Genomic DNA, 24,704 nt, shown 5'->3' with positions numbered 1-24,704 from the left:
AGAGACTGGGCTTTGAACGGAACAGTGCCGGCTATCTCATTTAGTCCAGTCGATTGTCAAAGCTGCCTTCAATTCCATCTCTGGCACCAAGAATATTTCACAAAAGTGCAGTTTACAGAGTTAGAAGGGATCTAAGAGCTTATCTAGTTTATCCGATGTCCCTCTCATAAATGTGGGGACTCGGGTTCAAAGAGCGGACAGTGATTTACTCTAAATTACACAGCTAATTAGAGTCAGGACCAGAATTCAGGCTTTCTAATCTCAAGACTTGTGTGCTTTTCTAGGAAACGATGCTGCCTCCACAAAATGGAAATTAGTGTGAAAATATGACTCAATATGTAAATGTCAGTTTCACACTCAAATAGTTCAGAATGTACTGTTTTGCATACCAGCATCTATTGTTCTCTATTTCATGTATTAGCTCTTATATGACCAATAATATTTTAAGTTTTAAAAGGACAGGTTTAATGTCAGACCATTAAGACTTCTCCAAAGGGTCTACAACTATGCAAGATATACTAAATAAATATAAACAGATGCTAACACCTTAACTGCTTTGCCAATGCTCAATTTTTCAACTTTGTTAATAAATAAAAAGGATCCATTGTTAATTTCTTACACTGGTGCTCTGAACTCTGAATCAGGAGCTTGTTTCCAATAACCAACAGAATTTATCAGTTCTCTGCTTTGGCTAGACTAGGTGGTATAACTTAAAATTTCAATGTTAATTTTGCCACTTTAATTAAAGAGAGACTCTGTACTTGTACTGGAATTGCAATGTTCACTACTTCAAACACTTCTAGAAAATCTAAAAGATTTTAGCAGCTTCCAACTGTCCTTGTGACCAAGTACCTTTCCCAGTTCTAAAAGATTATGGATGGGGATAGTACTGCAGCTGAGGAAGAACTCCTTACCCCTAATGCCTAAGCAATACAGAATCATTTGCACCTTGACTTTAATCCTCTTTGACAGAATCTCTTTTAAGGAAAACCGTCAATCTTTCCTTTCTAATAACAGAGGTGACTACGCTTTAAGTAAAACCATACAAAGTTTATAAAAGGCTTCAATCAAATCCTGAGAAGAGTTCTCTGAGGCTGCACAGAATAATTATGAAAGGAGTGAATGCCCCAATCAACTTCACTTTTGCATGTGGAATGTGAATACATTATAAATTCAATAAATATTATTGAGCACTTATTATGTGAGAAGCATTATTCCAGGTGATGAAGATGGAAACCTGGATCTGGAAGGAGCTGACAAGACAGACTGGAGTAGGAAGGATTTCAGATGGAGGAAACAGCATTTGTGAAGGTAAAGACACAACGGGGAAAAAAAAACAAGACACAACGGAACAGGGAATATTTGGGTACTGGGAAATATGGGACACGTATACTTAGTGAATTAGGTGATTTCAGTAGGAAGCAGCGAGGAACTGAGATAACAGAAATTGGAACGATACTGTCATTGACTTCCTAGACTATAAAGTATGAACTTATGGGGAGTTCCCTGGGGGCCTAGTAGTTAGGACTCCAGGCTTGCATTGCCATGGCCTGGGTCCAATCCCTGTCTTGGGGAACTGAGATCCTGAAAACCCTGCAGCTGAGCAGCCCCTCCACACCCCCCAAAAAAGAGCTTCTGTACATAAACTATGGAGGAACCAGTGAAAACCATCCCCATTCCCATGCCAATATAAGCCTTTTTCATGTCTTAGAACACTGCAGAAGCAGTAGGGATGGAGGGAGACCTGTGGAATATAAGATATATTTAGAAGGTAGAATACATAGGAATTAACGAACAGTGAAACAGAGGTTAGAGAGAAAGAGGAGTTAAGAGGATGCTCAAAAAAGGGAAAGGTGGTAGAGCAAAAGTGAAAAACTCAATTTAGACCCAATGAGACTTAAATTGAGCTGTTCAGAGGCAACTGGAAAGAAAAAACAATGGACAGTTGAAATCATGAGACTGAATCAAAGTGAAGTGTTAGCTGCTGCTCAGCTGTGTCTGACTCTTCACAACCCCATGGTCTGTCCATGGAATTCTCCAGGCAAGAATAGTGGAGTGGGTTGCCATTTCCTTTCTCCAGGGGATCTTCCTGACCCAGGAATCAAACCCAGGTCTCCTGCATTGCAGGCAGATTCTTTACTGACTGAGCTATGAGGGAAGACTGAATGAGGAGTCAGCCAACTGGAAGGTTTTATTTACACAAACACACATTCCTATGTTCACATGTGGATGACAACAGAGGAAACAATTACTACAGGACACACCATGGCAGAGATATTCTTCCTAGGTTGTCAGGAGAGCACAAAGAAGCTCTCATGAGTAACAAACAAATATGGGGAAACACAGAGTTTCCCTGGAAAATTATATTTTTAAAATGACATACACCAAAAGTTAGGCATGCGTCTTTGTGAAAAATAAGGACTCGAGATCAAATGTGGCTTTAGCGCTTTACAGTTGTGTTATAAAAGACAGTCCACTTGGCCCTGAAGTTTCAAGTGCGCCATCTGAATATGGGGACAGTCCTGCTTGCCTGATAGCTGCAAGGAATGAAAAGTACTCATCTGTGTTCAAGTTTCTAGAAGAAGGCCCAGTAAGTAATGGGGGACTAATAAATGTCATCTGAATCTGAATTTTACAAACAAAAAGTTACATACTGTGTATATTTCAATTTTTAGCAAAATTAAACTCAATAATTATGAAATTTCTGTAAATTTTACCTCTCTAAAACCATCACTAACTCCAAGTTTGAGTGGTTCTTCTGTTGTGATCTCATCGTAATTAGAAGTTTAGAAATTTAATGAGTTGAAATGCAACACGGCACAGCTGCCTTATTATACCAACTAGTTAACACAGTATTTGTTTTCTACATTAATTTTACTTGCTAATCAAAAATACTGCTTTCTCCCAAATAACATCAAAATAAAATTGCTGACTGTGCAATGGTAAAACTAACAACACCATGTCTGCAACAAGGTCACTTGAATTTTTTTTTCATGAGCTGGCAGTTTCCAGGGAAAATTCTGGGTTGGACAAAAAGTTTGTTTGGGTTTTTCCATAATAGCTTACAGAAAAACTGAAATGAACTTTTTGGCCAACCCAATATAAGACTCCGTATACCTTCATCGGTTCTCAAAAAATTCCAGGGCCGAAGTCACACCCCAAGGCAGATATATATTAAGTTGCACATGCTGAACATGTCCATGAGTATCTTTGTTTGGGGTTGTTGTTTTGTTTGCTACACTGCTCAGCTGTGATGTATCAGTTCCCAACCAAGGACTGAACCTGGCTCCTGGTAGTGAAAGCCCAGAATCCTAACCACTAGGCCACCAGGGAACTCCCACCCTCGAGTATTTTTGAATGTTGAGCATCTGACCTGATTCATCTCCCTGAGTTAGTAAGTAAGTCGCTGGGAAAAAACCTACTTAGGGCAACACATAATTGTATGTTTTCAGATGCCCACAGCAACTAGAAAATCCTGGGGAAAAGACTATTTAGAAGCCCTAGTACTAGAACACAGTGCTCCCCAATAGCAGCCTAGGTCCAACACAACGGACATGACAGCTCCTCATTGGTCTTCCTGCGTCCTTCTGTGCTGTGTGCTGTGCTCAGGCATATCTAACTCAGGCTCCTCTGTCCGTGGGATTTTTCAGGCAAGAATACTTGCCTGAGTATTACAACCCTGAGTGAGCTGCTATTTCATCCTCCAGGAGACCTTCCCACCCAGGGGTCAAACCCGCGTCTCCTGCGTCTCCTGCACTGCAGGTGGATTCTGTACCACTGAACCACTGCTGCTGTCTGCTTTCCCCAGATGATCTACCAAAGAGTAGCCAATGGTCTAACCAAACCTCATCTGATCACGCCAACCCCCACTTAGCCAACCAGCTTCCAGAGAGGCCCACTGCTTTCAGCCCAAGAGCTTTTTTTATCAGTCTTCATAACATGGACTAACTCTCTAGTTTCAATCTTTTACCAGTCCCCTAAAACCCTGAGCCATATTTAACAAACTACTTTAGATTGCAGATTTTGTATATATCATGTTTAGAGTAAAAACTATATGAAGATATGTATTTCTTTTTCCCTCAGAAGAGCCCTAATTCGTATCCAGTACCCCACTAGTTAAAAGGTAAAAAATTAGGAGTAGGAGGCTCAGAGAACTATTTGTGCCTGCCCCCAACGTCATTAGAAAGTGACTGTGCCGAAGGAAATGGCAACCCACTCCAATACTCTTGCCTGGAGAATCCCATGGACGGGGGAGCCTGGCAGGCTGCAGTCCACGGGGTTGCAGGAGTTAGACACGACTTAGCAACTAAACCACCACCACCACCAGCCTAGCCCTCTCTCACACTCCTCTAGGCCTGCACTTTCAGGGTTCCTTTCCGCTCCATCTCAGCCTTAATGACAGCTGGTCCCTCAACACTCAGGTTAGGCTCGGCTTACAGAGCAACCACCTGTGAGGCTATTGCAGTACTTGTCGCTCTGCAGCAGAGCTGTTTATTTCTCCACCGCCCCATCTGAAGGCACATACTACGCTTTGCACATTCCTTCAGCTCCCAAGGACAGTGCAGGCTATAGATTTGTTGAATGGATGGCTAGCAGCACCTATAGAACTTCTTAGCTATATTATACTGTACAAATTAGGAGGCATCAGAAAAGGAAATGTGAAATTCTGGCCAAGTATTTCAGTTAATAAGGATTCAGATTACTTCCTCTCCCTTACCTTTTTCGTTCCAATCTACTTCATGCTATCCGCTTTACTGTCTACACTCAAAAGTAATGGTAAATCTAAACACTTTTTTTTTCATTTTTAGCTTTTAAAAAAATGTATTATGCTTTCCTACTCCTTTACTCTTCCTTTTTATGCTATTAAACTTTTTTGGTGAAATAATACACTTACATAAAAGTGCATAAAATATACACATATGGTTTAATGAATAAAGTGAACATACATTTAACTACAACCAAAGTCAAGAAATAGAAGAGTCAACTATTTCTCCCTCCAAAGGCTTCCTATTCCCCTGTGGGGGGGAATAAAGAAAATCTCACAGTTGCTTGGATCAGCCCCTGAATTCGTATCTCTGCACAATCCTGGTCCATGGCAGGTACAGAGAAGCACTAAGATGCCAGGGTACATGTGTATTTGTATCTGTGAATATGTGTGAGGGCATGCCCACACAGGCCAAGGCACTGGTTTAAAGCAATGTTAAAAGGTGGGGTAAATCTGTATTTCTAATGGTAAACACTTTGCTGCTTAGTAAAACAGTATTCTACTGCTTATGGCTTAAACCAACTCCTAACAGGGAACCATATAATTTTCAAGATACAAGTCTCAAAACAACACAAATTTAAGGCCAACTACTTATATTGCTTCACCCCCACTGTGGAGAGGAAAGATGTTTTAAGTGAAAAGTTGGCATTATGAGGTTACACAATCCCAGCCACCCAATAGGCTCATTCCACTCAGCGGAGAATAGGGGTTCTCTATGCTCACAGCAGGCATACAACAGGGTAGCACATATATGCTCTCTGAGTGAGAAAGCAACACCTTCTCACATACAACCCCCTGGAGAGAGATGGGGAAGGGGAGGGGGGAGGACTTTACACCTGCAAACTCCTAACTCTATCAGCGCTAGGACTGGGAAAAACAGCACATATTTTTAAAAAATAAAAAAAAGAAAAAAGGTTTCCTGATAAAGCTAGTAACTTTCAGAGAAGGATGTTCTTAAGTCATTTTTTCCCTAGGAAACTAGCAAGCACAATGATTCAACATCCAAGTCTTTGTCTCCTTAATGGACTGAGTCAAGCCCTAATGACTGTATAAATAAACTGCTTAAAAGGGCAGCTGTCAGATTTCTTATTCTTCTTGGCAGAAAAACACTATGAGCACAAAGTGCTGTCATATTAATTAAGGCATCTGAACTTCAGGGCACATCTGTCCCTGGGCCTTTGGATAATCAAAATGACCACTAAAAATAGAATGGTGCTATCTCCAATGGGGTAGACATGAGCCACTTTCAACCCTGAGAGATTCCAGTGAGATGTGACTTGAAATGCACGTTTTGCAATACCACTGAATGTCCATCTATATGTAGTCATTTAAGTTTTTACTCTATGTTCTATTAAGGCTGGTAGACAAAAATAATTAACAGATATAACTCTTGGCCCATAGTGAAAATCCAACTAGCTGACTAGCTAACTGAGGTCTGGCAGGGAAGAAAACACCTCTCCAGGTCTAAAAAACCACTGACTGCACTGAAACTCCACGAGCTCCATGAGGAATGTCTTGGTATTTTTTTTTTCACCAAGAGTGAGCCAGCGCTGACTGTCTAGATGCCCAGGCTGCATGGCAGCAGTGTCAAAGGCTGCCATTTGCTCCGAGGCACTGCCATCTGCAGCAACACAACATCTTGTCTCCGGAAAATAAACACATCTGCCTTTGCCAGGGTCCTCCCACTGTGCCGCCCATCTGGAGCAGGTGAGCTAGAAGGCAAGCCTGGGCATGGGTGAGATGGGGGCGAGCAGAGGAGATGAGGCCTCAAGGGAGAAGGCACAAGGAGGAAGAAGTAGTGCTGCGTCATGTCACATCCTGCTAACCACATTTGCCAAAAAACTTGTGAAATTACCCTTGTTAGTGATATTTTAATCACAAGTAACAAATGGTTGGTTGCGTTTAGGGGACAAGACCTGCAAAGCCAAGGTTTTACCTGGGCCATCTGTTCACAAGATCACATGACCTCACCGACACCAATAAACAGATGATGTCTTTGTGTCAGCCACCAAAGGCACGAGGACAATGCTGTCCTTTGAATAGAAGGCTCAAGGCAACAGGGTCTTTCCAGGACAGGGGCACACAATACCTGCCTACTATTAACCAGACTAAACACACTCAAATTCAGGCCAGAGTGCAGAGACAAGTCACTTCTAGAAATGACTGATACCTGAAATTCTTTCCTATATATTCTTTCCCTTTCACTTAAAAAAAATAAATTCAAGTCTAGTTATGGTCTTTTCAAAAAATTAATTTGCTTTTGGCTGCACTGGGTCTTGGTTGCTGCAGTCAGGCTTTCTCTAGCTGTGGTGAGTGAGGGCTACTCTCTCACTGTGGTGCAGGGGCTTCTCACTGCCGTGGCTTCTCTCGTGGAACACGGCCTCTAGGGCTCACAGGCTTCTGGAGTCGTGGCACCTGGGCTCAATGGTTGCGGCTCATAGGCTACAGAGTGTGGGCTTAGTAATTGTGGTATGTGGGCTTAGCTGCCCGACATGTGAGATCTCGGACCAGGAACCACATCCATGTCCCTTGCACTGGCAGGTGGACTCTTAACCACTGGACCACCAGGGAAGTCCTAGTTATGGTCTTGATGTCAGAATTTTTTTTAAACTGAAGTATAGTTTTAATTTACAACCTTGGGTTTGTTTCAGGTGTACAGCAAAGTGACTTCAGTTATATTTATTTACTTTTTCAGATTATTTTCTGTTATAGGTTATTTTAAGACATTGAATATAGTTTCCTGTTGTTGTTCAGTCACTAAGTTGTGTCCACCTCTTACGACCCCATGGACTGCAGAATGCCAGGCTTCCCTATCCTTCACTATCTCCCGGAGTTTGCTCAAATTCATGTCCGTTGAGCTGGTGATGCCATTCAACCATCTCATCCTCTATCGCCTCCCTCTCCTCCTGCCCCGTTTTAGCCAGCATCAGGATCTTTTCCAATGAGCCAGTGCTTCGCATCAGGTGGCCAAAGTACTGGAGTTTCAGCTTCAGTATCAGTCCTTCCAATGAATATTCAGGATTGATTTTCTTTAGGATTGACTGGTTTGATCTCCTTGCAGTCCAGCACCACAGATCAAAAGCATCAATCTTTGGCACTCAGCCTTCTTTATGGTCCAGTTCTCACATCCATACATAAGTGGAAAAACCATAGCTTTGACTATACAGACCTTTGTCAGCAAATTGATGTCTCTGCTTTTTAATACTTTGTCTAGACTTTTCGTAGCTTTTCTTCCAAAATCCGTGTTTGTTATCTCTTCTATGTAGTTTGTCTCTGCTCACCCCACACTTCTAGTTTAACCCCCACGCCTCCCCTTCTCTGGTAACCGTGTGTTTGTTTTCCATGTCTGTGAGTCTGTTTCTGTTTTGTATATAGATTCATTTGTATTATTTTTGAGATTCCACATATAAGTGACAGAATATTTGTCCTTCTCTACCTGACTTATTTCATTTAATATGATATTCTCTATGTCCATCCCTGTTGCTGCAAATGGTATTATTTCATTCTCTTTTACTGTTGAGTAATATTCCACTGGGTATACATACCACATCTTTTTAAACCAAACACCTGTTGATGGGTACTTGGACTGTTTCCACGTCTTGGCTGTTGTAAATAGTGCTACTATGAACACTGGGGTACATGTATCTTTTCGAATTAGAGCTGTGGTCTTTTCTGGCTGTACACTCAGAAGTGGGGTTGCTGGATCATAGGGCAACTTGTAATTTTCTAGGGATACTGTTTTCCACTGTGGCTGCACAATCTGCATTCCCACCATTATGCACAAGATTCCTTTCTCTCCAATGTGCTCCATCACTTATTATTTGTAGACTTATTATTTTTATTTTTTGATGGTGCTGTGCAGCATGTGGGATCTTAGTTCCCTGAGTGGGTACCAAACCTGTGCCCCCTGCATTGGGAGCACAGAGTCCTAACACTGGACCGTCAGGGAAATCCCTATTATTTTTAGACTTTTTGATGATAGCCATTCTGACTGGTGTGAGGTGATACCTCAATGCAGTTTTGATTTGCCTTTCTCATTTCTCTAATAATTAAAAGAATCCACCTGCAATGCAGGAATCATTTGATTCCTGGATCAGGAAGACCCACTGGAGAAGGGATAGGCAACCCACTCCAGTATTCTTGGGCTTCCCTCATGGCTCAACTGATAAACAATCTGCCTGCAATGTGGGAGATCTGGGTTCGATCTCTGGGCTGGGAAGATCCCTTGGAGAAAAGAATGGCTACCCACTCCAGTATTCTTGCCTGGAGAATTCCATGGACTACACAGTCCATTGAGGTCATAAAGAGTCAGACATGACTGAGTGACTTTCACTTTCTAATAATTAACGATGTTGAGCATCTTTTCATGTGTCTATTGGTCACTTGTATATTTTCTCTGGAGAAATGTGTATTTAAATCTTCTTCCCACTATTTAAATAGTTTTTTTTAAATATTGAGTTTTATGAGTTGTTAATATATTTTGGATATTAACCCCTTGTCAGTAACATCATTTGCAAATATTTTCTCCCATTCCGTAGGTTGCCTTTTATTTTGCTGATGGTTTCTTTCACTGTGCAAAAGCTTTTATTTTGATTAGGTTCCATTTCTTTATTTTTGTTTTTATTTCTTTTGCCTTGGGAGACTGATCTAAGAAAATATTGCCATAATTTATGTCAAAGAATGTTTTACTTATGTTCTCTTATAGGAGTTTTATGGTGTCATGTTACATATTTTGGTCTTTAACCATTTTTGAGTTTATTCTGTGGTGTGAGAAAGTGTTCTAATTTCACTGATTTACATTTAACTGCCCAGCTTTCCCAATATCACTTGCTAAAGATTGTCTTTTCTTCATTGTATATTCTCACTTCTTTTGTTGTAAATTAACTGACCGAAAGTACGTGGGTTTATTTCTGGGCTCTTTATTCCATTCCATTGATCTATATGTCTGTTTCTGTGCCAATATCACCTTGTTTTGATTACTATAGTTTTGCAGTATTTGACATTAGATCTTTAAATCATGCTATCTGGAGCTGAAAGAAACTGTAAAAATTACCCATATGTTCTTTCTACCAAGAAATATGTTCTTTAATCTAGCTCATGGGAGAGCTAGTGCTATGCCTCCTGTATCAGGAATCATTCAATTACACTAGTTTTCAAACTTTATATCTATAATTTCCACTTTGATAGCCATTAGCCACAAGTGGCTATTGAGCACTTAAAATGTGACTACTGTGACTTAGGAACCAGTCTTTTCTTTAAAGAAACAAAAGTTTATTTCTCTTTCAAAGTTCAAGAGACTCTCACATAGGAGCTGAATTTTAAATTAAATTGAAGCAAGTTTTTTTTATTAAAGCATAGTTGACTTACAATATTATATCAGTTTCAGGTGTCTAGGGATTCAATATTTTTATAATTATACTCCATTTAAAGTTATAAAATAGCTACATTTCCCTGTTTTACAATATATCCTTGTTGCTTACTTACTTTATACATAGTAGTCTGTACTCCTTAATCCCATGCCCCTATCTTGCCTCTCCTCTCTTTCCTATCCTCACTGGTAAGCAATAGTTTGTTCTCTGTATCTGTAAATCTGCTTCTGTTTTGCTATATACATTTAATTTTGTTTTTTACATTTCACATAAAAATGGTAACAGAGTATTTGTCTTTGTCTGACTTTTTTCATTAAGCATAGTATGCTCTAGGTCCATCCATATTGTTGCAAATTGCAAGATTCCATTCTTGTTTATGGCTGAGTAATATTCCACAGTGTGCGTGCCTGTGTGTGTTTGTGTATACACACCCCACATCTTTTTAATCCATTCATCTATTGATAGATAATTTTAATTATTTTAAATTTAAATAGCCATATATGACTAGTAGCTACTATGCTGGATTATGTCAATCTAGAAAAAAGCTGAGCACATAATATATGATCAATGTTGGTTTAATTTTATTTTCCTTATTAATAGCACTCTTTACTAGCAGATTGTTGAACTAAAATAGCACAAGAAACAATCTCCCATAGGAAACTATTAAATTGCTTCTTTAACCAAACAGTAACAGCATCATAAAAGCAAGTTTATTAATTTATTTATCAAATAAATGTATTAATTAGGTATATGTGTCATACACTGTATTAACAGCTTTGCATGATTACCTCATTTAATCTTCATAATAACTCCATGAAGTAGATACCATTATTTTATAAGTAGGGAAATTAAGCTTAGAATTTGTTCAAAGACACAGCTAGCAAGTCAGTGGGCAAAGATTTAAACCAAGGCAGTGTAATTCCAGATACTGTGTTTAACCAACAGGCTAAACTGTCTGTATCTTAAAGAACCAATTTATATAAGATCGGCAAACAGCACAGCACATAGCAAACTGCAGGTCAAACAATTTGAGCTACAGGCATGAAGTTATGCATGGTAACTGGCTGACTCAAATAAGTATCATGTGCCAAATGGTGTGACTATATAAAAATACCAAATCTATTGATTTTGTACTTATTGGGAAGACTGAAAAACCACCATCACCTTTCTCCTCATAAAAAAATGCATGAAATATGAATTAGTATTTTAGAACAATCTCATTTGATTGGAAGGTGGCGAAGCTGGGATTGGATCTAGAAGCACAAGGCAGAGGTAATCAATGTTTACTAGAGCCCCATGTCACTGTCTACAAGGGATATTTATTTGTTAAGACATCAAACATTTCTGCTAGGAGATTAACCGGATTCACTACATTTGCATAAAGCACACTGCCTCTCTTATCTCAATTCTAAAAGAAGCTTAACTCACTTAATGTCTGTAGCATTTAAGACAAAGTGTTTATTGTGCCCAAAGCTGGAATTCTTACTCCAATTCTGCCTGGCAAGTCAGAGGGATATTTTACACAGCAAGCCGCAGTATACTCTCTACTGAATACCACAGGAACTTCTAAGAAGCAGGGAAGGTTGTATCTGATCCATTTACCTCTCTTGGGGAAGAGTAAATAAGAAAAGCCACTGATCTTTCACCCAGATTAAAACAATGTATATAAATTTATCCCCTCTACCCAATTCATCTGTTTTTAGCTTCTCTTCAAACCTCACAATTTTTCACATTGCACAAACTCCTTGGTCGAAGCTAGCAAAGAAAGATTCTATTTACTGAGAAGTTCTCAATTCAGTATTAAGACACTAGAAAATAAACTGTTTTAAAACCTGTAATGTGTAACAAATCAAAACCTGTACTTGTTTTGATCTGTCATAAATCAGCTTAAATAAGTACAGATGAAAAAAAAATCATGTTCTAGAAACACTACTGAAACACCAAGTCGCTGTCAAGGCAGAACAGGCCAGTAATCACGGCACCATCAGTGCGGCTTCCGCCTGACCTGCTGCGTGACCTGCAGCTGATCCCCTTGCCACTTACGCTTTTCACTCCTATCAGCGATAGAGAATTAACTACCATATATCTCCGCAGACTAGTGAGTAGATTAAATTATTAAGCAAAACGCTTTGGGCAAAAGTCATATGAATGTTAAATATTATGATTTACAAGCATTCATTATCCTAGCACTCCTGTGGGGTTAGGAAGCTATCACGATTTCATAGATGAGTAAACAGGCACGGGGGCTAAAGTCACATGGCAGAGCTCTATTTACTGAGTCCCTGTGGGAAGGGAATACTACACACCTTCAGCGATCATACCAACTTTCTTGGCACATCCTACAAAATCTTTAATACATTCAATCCTCTTTTCCCCCTTTCTTTTTTCATTGAATCTTTAAGATGTTGCATCTTTTAACATGCTGTCAATGGAACAAAGACAGTTCTAAGATGATAACAAGGCCGGACTAAGTGAAGAGGAATAATTCTGTGTGCACTGGCAAGAAGAGTCACAGAAAGGCACGGTTACTCTCAAAATAAAATTTGTATATAATAGTATTTTAAGGTTTCATCTCCACCACCACATAATCCAACCACAGGAATTAAGACACATGGTTTGCTGTGAAAACACTGAAAATTAAAAGGCCATTGCCAGATCTTCCTGTTGGTGTACCCCCTCCAAATTCTCTGCAACTGTTATGTTCACCCTCTGGGCTTTAATTAGCAACTATGCAAAAAGAAAAAACAAATCCCACAAGACTGAAGAATAACAAAGAGCAATAGGAAGGGCTCAGGAAGGCCAAATAAGGGTAAAATACTACTCGTGAGTAATAGGAATAGAAAAGAAGCATAGATTTCTCTGTTCCTAAGGCTGCTTGCTGTATTGCTTACCCGACTCCGAAGATAGTCAGCCAGGTTTCGGCGAGTGAAATTAGCTGCTGCTGTGGGAGACAGTTCATAACCTGGTACAAGAGATACATACTTATTGTCAACAGTTGAAAAGTGAAAGTGGAAGTTGAATAGTGTCCAATTCTTTGCGACCCCATGGACTATACAGTCCATGGAATTCTCCAGGCTGAATACTGCAATGCCGGAGACCTGGGTTTGATCCCTGGGTTGGAAAGATCCCCTGGAGAAGGGAAAGACTACTGGAGTGGGTAGCCTTTGTCAACAGTTGGGAAATAGCTAGTTAGTACCGGCAATGATTACTGGGCATAAAACAGAACTAAGGTAACTATTCTACAGTGAGACTGAATTCATCGCCCTGATTAAGCTATTCATTCAGCAACAGACTGTGGTTTCCTCTGCAGAAGGAAAGAGGTACAAATATATACAGATGTTTTATATATATATAAAAAAGGTCTTGAGATGATAATATTTTTAATTTATTTAAAAAAGATACTGGGAAAAACAGGCTGGAAATTAGAATGGCCTCAGTCATACTTTATAAGGTTTTCTTTTTTTAAGTGAAGTAATTTTATTAAGAAGTGTAATATGATTTTCAAAAGCACAAGCCACAGAGGAAAAATTATTTCTATCACTATCTGTAACATTTTAAAAATTGAGGCTCTCCAGCATAAAACCTCTATAAATAAAGTTGTAATGCCAAGCAAAGTACAGCCCAGAGGAATGGCATCAGATGTGCCTTAGTAACACACTCTGGACATTAACACTCCAGCATAAAATGGGGCTAGTGTCAAAAATCACAAGAATGACCCACAACTCAGCAGACCCACAAGAAAATGCCAGTTTGGAAAGATTGCATGTGATTATTGCCTACAATGTTTGAAATACCAGTATCACATCAGGTAAGATGCAGATTAAAATTCTAACAAATATTTATTGAACAGCTATTATGTTTCAGAGCTTACACTAGGTGCTTTCACATATATTACTGAATTTTACCCTTACAAGTCTATTAGTACATGTTAAACTATAATGAAAACAACTCTGAACAAGCAGGAATACTTGTCAATTCTCTAACTCTCTAAACAGTGCTAAGGATTTCACAATTATCTTAAAAGGCAGAAAAGTCTGATGCCTGACCATCTGCATATAGATTTTCTTCCTTTCCCTTATTTTGGCTCAGTTATTGAGTCCCTTGGACTGAAGGAGATCCAACCAGTCCATCCTAAAGGAAATCAGTCCCAAATGTTCATTGGAAAGACTGATGTTGAAGCTGAAACTCCAATACTTTGGCCACCTAATGAGAAAAGATGACTCATTTGAAAAGACCCTGATGCTGGGAAGGATTGAGGGCAAGAGGAGAAGGGGACGACAGAGGATGAGATGGCTGGATGGCATCACTGACTCAATGGACATGCATTTGAGTAAACTCCAGGAGTTGGTGATGGGACAGGGAGGCCTGGCGTGCTGCGGTCCATGGGGTCACAAAGAGTCAGACACAACTGAGCTACTCAACTGAACTGATTGAATTTTAAATGCAAAAGCTACATTGTGTAGGGTTACATACACAAAATACAACTTAAGGAGTTTTAAGGGCAATTCTAACCATATACAATTTGTGTTTTATGCATTGACTTTAGACCCTGAGAGTTACATAACAGAAACTCTCTTGTTTATTACTCCACGCTCTCCTGGGCCAGGACAGGGAAGTATTGCTCTACCAACTGTACTTCAGAAACACTGAGACCCTTCATGGGGACCATGCAGACAACAAGGAGTCATTAAAAAATAATTATTAAAGTATTTTACACATGGCACTCTGCTCAGTGTTATGTGGCAGCCTGAATAGGAGGGAAATCTGAGGGAGAAAAGATACATGAACATGTATTGCTGAGGCCCTTCACCATTCACCTGAAACTATCACAATATTGTTAGTTGGTTATATCCCATTAGGAAATAAAAAGTTAAAAAAAAAGTATTCTAAACTTGCTTAAATCTAAATACCATGTACTTTAGGTTCCTTAACGGCAGGAACTGAGCCTTATTCATCTTTGAATTCTCTATGGTACTAGACACAAGGCTTAACATGGATGAGGTCCTCAAAAATATTTATAGAACTGAATACATGATGCTAAGCTTGCCACCTAAAAAACTATACAAATGGATCATATCCAGTGATTTTATACATACAATTATATTAAAATTTCCTTCATTTATACCAGTTCTATGTACAAGAGTATTATTACACTGTGCAGTAAGTAACTGGAAGGAAGTTTCTTTTCTGCTGAAGCATCACTATAAACTTCCCTGGATCCAAGGGCTAGTGGCTAGTATTTCACAGGAAGGCTTTACCAGCGGCTAAGAGTTTATTAGCCCCAGAGAGTTCACAAAATATCTCACAAAAATTCTAATTATCTCCCTAGATAAGAACCTATCAGAGAGGCAAGGCAGAACCCTTTTATGACACAGTAAATCTCTTATAATTACACAGAGTCTAAAGTTTACAAAGCATTTTCATACATACTATTCATTAATATTATTATAACAATACCATTTATTTATTGTTTGACTACGCTGCACAGCTTGTGGGATCTTAGTTCCCCAACAAGGGATCAAACCAATCCCCTCTACAATGAAGTACAGAATCCCAACCAGGACTGCCAGGGAATTCCCAATAATGCCATTTTAGTGATAAGGAAAGTAAAGGTCCAGAGAGGATAAGTGATTTGTCACATAAAAAAACAGTAACCAAGTTTAACTTAGGTCTTTTAGTTCTGAGATTTCGTATATACTGTAGCTCAAGTCACATTCTCTAACACTTAAAAATCTCGTATCATCATGCTCATTTTTCAAGGTGGGGTTATTTTTATCCCCAGTGTATCAGTGTTGTAATAGTTCTCTTTTCTGCTCTGGGATTTTTGTAGAAAATCCTTAGGACCAGAAGGAGGATCTAACTAAGGCTTTAAAAACAGTAAGACTCAAATAAAAATAAGAGCACATGTATAGAACTGCCAGTATAGAATATTCTCTTTCAGTACACTTTAAAGACAAGACCACCAAAGCCACATTCTAAGTATTACCCACCATTTCGCATCTTATAGAGCTGCACATTTTTCTGAATATATTCTGCAAACTGTACAGTGTCTCCAGCCTCTCCAACACACAGGAGTAAGATTTTTTCACTCATCTTAAACATCTTGTCATGATCTGCTCAAAGAAGAAACACACAGTGTTAGAAATTATCTTAGCAGAAAATTATTCTTATTACATACACGGCAACTACAAAGAGGCTTATCAATTACCATATTGAATTTTATGAATAACTGTTTTATGAAGACTTTGATGGGCAACTGTATCAATTACTCTCTTCCACTCTCCAGGTTAAATTCATCTGCATATTTTATTAACATCAATTTCAGGTGGAGAATATATATAAAAGCTGATAACTGAAAATATACATAAAAACATTAAGGCACTTTGAAATGCAATGAACAACAACTAAAGAAACTGAAGGAATCAAGCCAATGGCCATTATCTTTGGCTCAAGATTCCAAAACCCTGAAATGTCTCTACAAATAGGAGTGTAAATTATTATATAAACAAAAGCATATATGAAAAGAACCAGTGCTGCAATTAAGGAACCATCTCAAGGAAGAACAAAAAATCAACTGAGAATATAAATCACCTTAAAAAGTAAACCAACTCCATTTACAAAGCAAAGAGAAAGTTACAGTGAGTACCAAAGCAAAAATCCTAACAAATATTGCACTAAGCTATTTAAAAATACCTCAAAAATCTCAACACTCTAATCTTATCTAGCTGAACCAGACACATTCAGATTAAACAGATAAATAAATATTCAGATAGAAATTAGTGCCCAAGGAAGAAAACTCCACATTCAGTCCGGGTAGCTTCAGAATAAAGCTAAATCTCCCTATCTTACTCACTTTCACTTTTCCTTTTTCAAATAGTGCTGAATAATCTTCGCTGGGAGACATGCTTCCTGTTTGAAAGCTTTTGAAATGTCAAAATCTCTTAACAGGATTTAAAAAACAAATGCTATAGTCAAATACTTTACAAGTATTTGAGAACTGGAGATACCAGTAATAAGGTTTCCTAGACTTTAGGGGGGAAGTGCACAGAAAATGTGCCTGCAGATAGTATCAAGCTGCCTTGAAACTCCTAGATTCAAACACTTATTCGTTAAAGGCTACAGGAGATTTAAAGACTATGACTTTAAAGATTTAAAGACTGTTTATGAAAGAAAAAATTCACTTATAGATAAATTATCTATGCAAAGAAAAAGAACCAAAAGAGTTATTAGATGCTGCTGGCATCTGAGTTCCTGTAGTTGCAGAAGTATGGGCAATTTTTATTTCTTTCATTATGCTTATGAATATTTCCTATAATGTTTATACTTCATAGGCACCATCTTTGTAAGAAAACACTACTTAATATATTTATTGTCATAATGAGAAAAAAAGCTTCATATCTGGGGGGGAAAGCCTGTTTACAAAGAATTTATGTTATACTTAGAAGAAATGCTAAATTTTGAAACAGTAATCTCTTCAACTGTTCAATTTTGAAATGAACTTAATTCAAGGCCAAAAAAGTGTTTTTTAAACATGCATTGTATAGTGATTGGTGAAGGGGGTAATAAAAAGCAAAAAAGAAGATGCTAACGACTCCCTAAATCATGCAGGAAACAGGCTAGGTAACTCAAGGCAATTTCTGATCCTTGAGAAAGAACATACAAGATCCACATACAGGAAACAAGTGGACAAAAAAATAAGCAATGTAAGCATACAATACTTTAGACTGGAACCCAAGAGATTTTCGTAGCCTGGGTTGAGCAAGTCTAGCAGAGCTCAAGTCTGAACTTGAGCAAATTATCTGTCCTTTCTAAGCCAGTTTCCAAGTGTGTAAAATGAAGATACTGTCACCTACCCCTGTTTAACTCATAGGTGGGGAAAACTGTACATGTACAACATTATCATACTTAGTGTGAGACAATGAAGTTCAGATTATATATGCTATAGGCATTCAGGGGGAAAAAAAGAGCAATCTGTGTGAGCTGAGATACTGTGAGAAATTTAAAAGCAATTCTATACAGGCCAGAAGATAAGAGAAATGAAATGTGGCATGTAGCCAAACTGAAATATTGCACCACTTTAACAAGCAAGCAATCTCTGGGAAACATCTTCTCTATAGTATCAAAATACCTTATAATGACAAACCAAAAAACTGGAAGCATCACTCTCATTTTATACCAGAAGAATAATGAATCTCAAAAGGTTAATTCATTTTCAGCCTACCCTATATAGTTTCTTCATGAAATGAAAGGTAAGAAAAAGTCCTTATACAATTCCAAAGCTTCTATCATAAACATTTTTATATCTGAAAACACTATAGGGAAAATTAGAGCTAAGTACAATTATTTTCAAGCATTTTTAAAGAACTAACTCAAATTCATCTTCTATACCACAGTGATTTCTCTGAATACCATAAGGATTTACTTTTGAAACCATTAATTTAAAAGCTAACCTAATACTCACTGGTGATACTTCTTTTTATCATACAAAATCATCTTGTGATATTTATTTCCTGGTTTTCTTAATGTCTTAGACCCCTTTATGGATTATACCAAATACACTGCATACCCTATAACACCTAAAAGTACTGTGTATGTAAGTAGGCTTAAAACACATTCTATTTTTTGAAGTGGCTTCATATATATTATTATGAAGAAATAGAACACCTATAAACGTACTGAATTTGTTACTGTTAAACTACTTCATTGAAACTCCAATACTAAAAAAAAAAAAAGAAACTCCAATACTTTGGCCACCTGATGCGGAGGGCTGACTCATTTGAAAAGCCCCTGATGCTGGAAAAGATTGAGAGCACAAAGTGAAGGGGATGACAGAGGTTGAGATGGTTGGATGGCATCACTGGCACAATGGACATGGGTTTGGGTGGACTCCGGGAGTTGGTGATGGACAGGGAGGCCTGGTGTGCTGCGGTTCATAGGGTCGCAAAGAGTTAGACACGACTGAGCAACTGAACTGAACTGAACTGAAACTACTTCATGCTAAACTCACTTGCATGTCAAAGGCCTTAGTATTCAAAATAATGGACAGATATACCCTTAAAAAACGAACTGACTACTTTGGAAAACATGGTTTACAAGTAAAACTTCTACAAACATATCATGGAATTTCATAAAGTAATTTGACTCAAAGAACACAATCCACACCATAAAAGTTTAACAGTTTAATAACTTTTCTTTCCTTAAGCCAAGAATGAACTGTTACCTGCCCTCAAAGCCGTCCCTAGTCTCTACAACTAGAGATCTAGTTGTAGATCTCTTCTTCCTCTGGAGTAGATAAAAACTATCTCTGCTTTCTCTGCACTACCTGAGAAGTTTGAATGTACTTTTCATACACAGCATCATTTTCTAGCTTGTGTTATAATTATTTGTACACATATCTGAATCCCTTATTAAACTGTAACTTCTAAGATAAGGGCCACATCTTATTTTTCTTTGCATCCCTTCAGCACCTAGCACTGTAACAGACATATAGGTGTTCCAAACCTATTTGTCAAATGAACATTAAATCATCTGGGCCAACAGATTAATACTTTTTCAAAAGTAGAATATCTATGAATCGTGAAAACACATTCTTAAGATTCCGCAGACAAGCAACCAAAATCTTTTAAAAATATGGAGTCAAATTGCATAGGGCTGAACCTGGGTTCTGTCACCTGAGGCCTTAGGCAAGTTTCTTAACCTCTATGCCTCAGAACTGTCAATGTGACAGCATCCATTTCAAAAGATTCAATGAATTAATGCAAACTGCTTAAAATAACACCTATACAAGTGCTCAGTATGTTTACTACAAAGTATCTGTCATAGTGTTAAACATCTGCACAAAACTTTTTCAACTCAACCCTCTCAACAAGCTTTTTAGGTTGGTGTTACTAATCTTGATTTATTTAGCAGATGAGGAAACTTGGGCACTGCGAAATAACTTGTGCAAAGTCATAAAGCAAATGACTGACGGGGGTTCCAGTTTCCTAACTCCAGTAGCTACTTAAATACAAGGAAAACTAGGTAGCCAGTGCTCTGAAAAGGAAGGATCAGAGCTAAGACTCGGGAAGATACAGACAGTGGAAGGGAAACGGCAGGTTTCTAGTCCCACAATCTCTCACTCTCCCCAGGATCCCACCTTATGCTGTCACAATCTAACCTCATCAGCACCGACAACAAGAAATCTATCAGAGACTAGGGGGTCTAGGAATCCTGAAGCCGGGCTGGCGCTTAAACACTTAAACTGAGTTCCTTAAGCAACTCCCGCCTAGTAAGCATTCAGCAAAAGCTGGAGCACATACTGACCCAGGAGCCCTGGGAGGAGCCAAAGTCAAGGCCCTAAGCCTGTCTGCCTGTCTCCTAATTCTAAAACTACGCAAGGGCTGACCAGGGCAGTCGAGGTTCCATGGCCCAGACCTCCCCGGTACTCACCCAACCTCCCACGAGCTCCTCCCGGCTGTCCCTATACCCAGGCCCGGCCGGGCCTCCCCTGCTTCCTCTCACCATCCTTCATCTGGACAATATTGCTAGCAGCCACCCGGTCGGAGGCGACAAGGACATAGTCGGGACCCTGGATGCCGATGAGGTACTCCATGGTGGCAGGAGGCCGGGGACTGCAGGCTGAATCGAGCGCGGGGCTGGCCGGCTTCTCCGCTTCACGGGTGAGACAGCACCTCCGATCAGAGATCCGCGCGTCGCACGCCCCGCGACAGTCCTGGCCACCGGCGCTCCCGGATGACGTACAACTGTCGCGAGAGTTTGAAAAGTGGGCGTGGCGTTTAGTGCGTAAAACGCTGTTCTTGGCTTTTGACCTGTTCTGGTCTCTTGCGATCCCGGCAGTACTGGGCACTTGCCTCACGTAGTGTTACGTGATACCTAGTTACTTTATTTATAATTGGGAGTTTAAAACTCGCTTGAGGAGGAAATCACGCGCTCTATATAAAGTGCCGAGCACATGCGTCTGCCCAAAGGTGTGCGTCTTTAGCGGGCAATTTCCCTTCGGTTCTCGGTAAAATATCTCTTGAAACCCCTTTTCTGCAAGCTAGATTAGAGAAAAATAAACCTGAAATTTGAAAGGAACCCTTTTTACATATTTCATAATTGTAAAATATGACTGAGTTTAGAAAGATCTAAACATGAAGACAAATAATAAAAGATGTGTTTATGTTGTTCCAACCTCAAATTATATGTAGTTGCTACCTCTGATAACAGTGCTTTGAAGGGAGCACCTTCACTTTTTATTTTATACACATCTATATTATTTGAATGTTTCACAGTGCTCAGGTATCACTCGTATTTTAATAAGAAAAAGTACAGCCATCCCTTTACATGTTTCAGCCATTCTGGGAAAGCTAATATATTCCATGATTAGTTTCTGATATTTGAATGGTTTCATAACTGAGTCTTCATACTAATCATACTAGCTTATTCAGAAATGGAAAACTGGTTGCAATTGTATCTCTAAACACAACTATGCAATTCTCTTGCTTCTGCAAAAATGTGTAGTCCCTACTCCCTTCTGAATGTTCCCATGCAGGAACACAGAGCCTGAGGAGCTTGGGGCAGCCAATCTATCATGGGATTATGCCAGAGGCAAGCGAGGTCATTACGTCGACCGTCTCACTATGAATACAGATGCATCCATCATCCTAGAAACATCCTTTCTTAAACACCACTGGGGAAGCAGTCTCTTAAACCTCACTCCCTTTCTGTCATTTTGTTTGTGTTTTACAATTGAGAAAATTACATAGTTATACTATACATACACAAATAACGCAGAAGTGAAGTTAACTCTCTCTCCTCCTCTCACCAGAGGTAATACTTACCAGATGTCTGTATCCTTCCAGAACTTTTTTCCTTTGCATATACCAATATTTATCTGTTCATCCATTCATTCATAAAGGCTGCAGAATTCTGAATTGGAAAACCCAATTTTTAAAAAGGACCTTAAAAAGAAAGGACCCCCAAGCATCTTGTAAGCTGGCCATTTGTCCTCCTCCCCAGGAAATCCGCTCTACCTAAGTCAAACTAGATTCTCTAACTTCTCATTATAATAGAAGAAAGTTAATTTTCAAGGTATAACTTGTTCTATTTCACTAAGAATTAGGGAGAATCCCTTCTTCAGTTAAAGTCTTAGAATAACTGAATGTTAGAATTAGAAAAAGCGCCTGCAGAGGTTCCAGAAATGTCATGATGTAGTCAATTTTTCTGTAAAGAACCAGATAGTGAGTATTTTTGGCTTTATAGGCCATCAAGTATCTGCCATAACTATTCAGTGATGCCGTTGTAGTGCAAAAGCAGCCATAGCGAATATACAAATCAGTGAACATGGCAATGTTCCGAGAAAACTTTATTTACAAAAAAACAGGTGAAAGGGAGAGGTGGATTTGGCTCATCGAACATAGTTTGCAGACCCCAAAAGTAGTGGGAGGCCTGTGAATCAGCACCTAACTCTGGTCCCAGCTCTACCTCTTCCAACTTGGGTGCAAAATTCATTGAGCTTCAGTTTCTTTACTTATCAAAGGAACATTCAGAAGAGAGATTTGCTTATTGTTTTTCTTGAGATGGGAAGGAGATGCAGGCTTGTTTGGCTCCATGTGTATACGAAGTCATATCCTGCTCCTTCATGAACTCTGGGAAGTGCAGAGTACCTAGGGAATGTGGTCATAGTACAGGGGGCTCCCAGCTTTGCCAAGACTCCCCAGCTTGACACGGAGGCATCAGCTTAGCCCGTACTCAAAAGACTCTGTGAGCTTAGATAGTAAGGTTGGGACCAAGACTGGAAATCAGTGGTCCACCCCTAAATATTCAGTGATGTTAATATATCAGATAATGTTGATGCCCTGCCCATATCTATTTACCTACTTGTAGTAGCTGCCATACCCTAGCTTCTATAAATCTTGATGAATAACAACTCACAACTTTGCCTTTCTTTGGAGGACTTCTCTCAACCATAAGGGAAGCATTTTTGCCTGGGAGGCTATGAATTGATTCCCACTCCCCAATCATTAACTTACTGACACAGGGATAAAAGATCAATTCCCTTAACTTAAAGTGGAACATAGTTTGTCCTCCACAGTTTCCCTGTGGATCAGTCTAAAGCTAGACTCCAACCAAGACACATTCTTGCTTAGCTTTATTCCTGCCCTTTCTGGCTTCTGTTACTCCCTTTCCCCTACTTCAGAAGCTAAAGGCAATTCTTTAGCAGGTATTCATGCTAATGGGTTTCCTTGATAGCTCAGTTGGTAAAGAATCCACCTGCAGTGCAGGAGACCCTAGTTCAGTTCCTGGGCTGGAAAGATCTGCTGGGTAAAGGATAGGCTACCCCCTCCAGTATTCTTGGACTTCCCTTGTGGCTCAGCTGGTAAAGAATCCACCTGCAGTGCAGGAGACTCTGGTTCGATTCCTGGGTTGGAAAGATCCCCTGAAGGAGGGAATGGCTACCCACTCCAGTGTTCTGGCCTGGAGAATTCCATGGACTGTGTAGTCCATGGGGTCACAAAGAGTTGGACATGACTGAGTGACTTTCACTTTCACTTCATGCTAACAAGCTGCTGGGTCTAAAGTTCTTAGGCAAGAACCTCTTACAGAACAGAAAAACAAAATTATGGAGGGATTCACATATTACATCATAGGTATACCATCTGACCCCCAACTTCATATTTTACACCAACCAACATTGCAGGGAAATGAAACAGTTTACATCTAAGCTAGAAGAAAACAGCCTGGCTGTCTTAGGTAGTAGACTCAAGAAGTTGTTTGAACTTGTTTTCTTGGACAGGTCTGAGAAATCTTGGGTCTTCTTTCTCGAGCGGCTTCAAAACTCTTTTTATGAGTTTTGGCTGAATGAAAAATCAAAAGGGAAAACAGAATTTAAAAGTTTCCATAGTACTGGGACTTCCCTGGTGGTCCAGTGGTTAAGAATCTGCCTTCCAATGCAGGTAGCATAGATTCCATCCCTGGTTGGGAACTAAGATTCTACATGCTGCAGGGCAACTAACAAGGCACACTGCAACTACTGAACCCTCACGCCCACAACAAATATCCCACGTGCTGCAACTAAGACCTGATGCAGCCAAAAATAAATACTTTTTTAAAAAGTTTCCACATTATTATGAAAAGATTGACTTTTTTTGAGGTCATGGTACCAAGCAAGAATCTGTTTTAAACCTGCCTAGTCAATAAATGAGAGCTCTATACCCTTGGTAACAAATCACCAGAACAGGTTTAAACACTTTTACTCAATCAGTATTGATACATCAGTCAATGACATAATGAACATGCTTTTTTTGTAAGCGAATCACTCAGTGACAGCTCCTTATTTCTAAGTCAGCCAGTCAAGACTTGACCCATTGCAACGAACATACTTCTGAATGCCAGCCAATGAACAGATTCACCCAAGAAACCGCACTTATTAAGACTATAAAAAAAAAAAGGACTATATCAACCTACTCATGCCTCTGAAAATCTACAGTCTCTGAATTCCATGCTCTCCCAAAACTCTAAGATGAACAGTCTGCTTTTCTTGGAGAAACTAAGCCTAATCAGCATGTACGTAAGTAAGCAATAAATTA

General features: G+C 39.3%; 1 protein-coding gene across 1 annotated transcript in view; it reads right to left on the bottom strand.

Moving 5' to 3' along the window:
- The window catches only part of PSMB2 (proteasome 20S subunit beta 2), a 34,329-nt gene extending 13,477 nt beyond the window's left edge, over window positions 1-20,852 (bottom strand). Inside the window, exons 1-3 of the mRNA XM_065916639.1 lie at window positions 20,635-20,852; window positions 16,125-16,247; window positions 13,026-13,096 (exon numbers count right to left, since the gene is read on the bottom strand). Coding sequence (XP_065772711.1) covers window positions 13,026-13,096; window positions 16,125-16,247; window positions 20,635-20,725 — 285 coding nt within the window. The 5' untranslated portion in view covers window positions 20,726-20,852. The remainder of the gene's footprint in view (window positions 1-13,025; window positions 13,097-16,124; window positions 16,248-20,634) is intronic.
- Window positions 20,853-24,704: the final 3,852 nt, after the last annotated feature.

Source organism: Muntiacus reevesi, chromosome 1, assembly GCF_963930625.1.
Source record: "Muntiacus reevesi chromosome 1, mMunRee1.1, whole genome shotgun sequence".
Lineage (NCBI taxonomy): Eukaryota > Metazoa > Chordata > Mammalia > Artiodactyla > Cervidae > Muntiacus > Muntiacus reevesi.
This window is presented reverse-complemented; position numbering and strand designations above follow the sequence as displayed.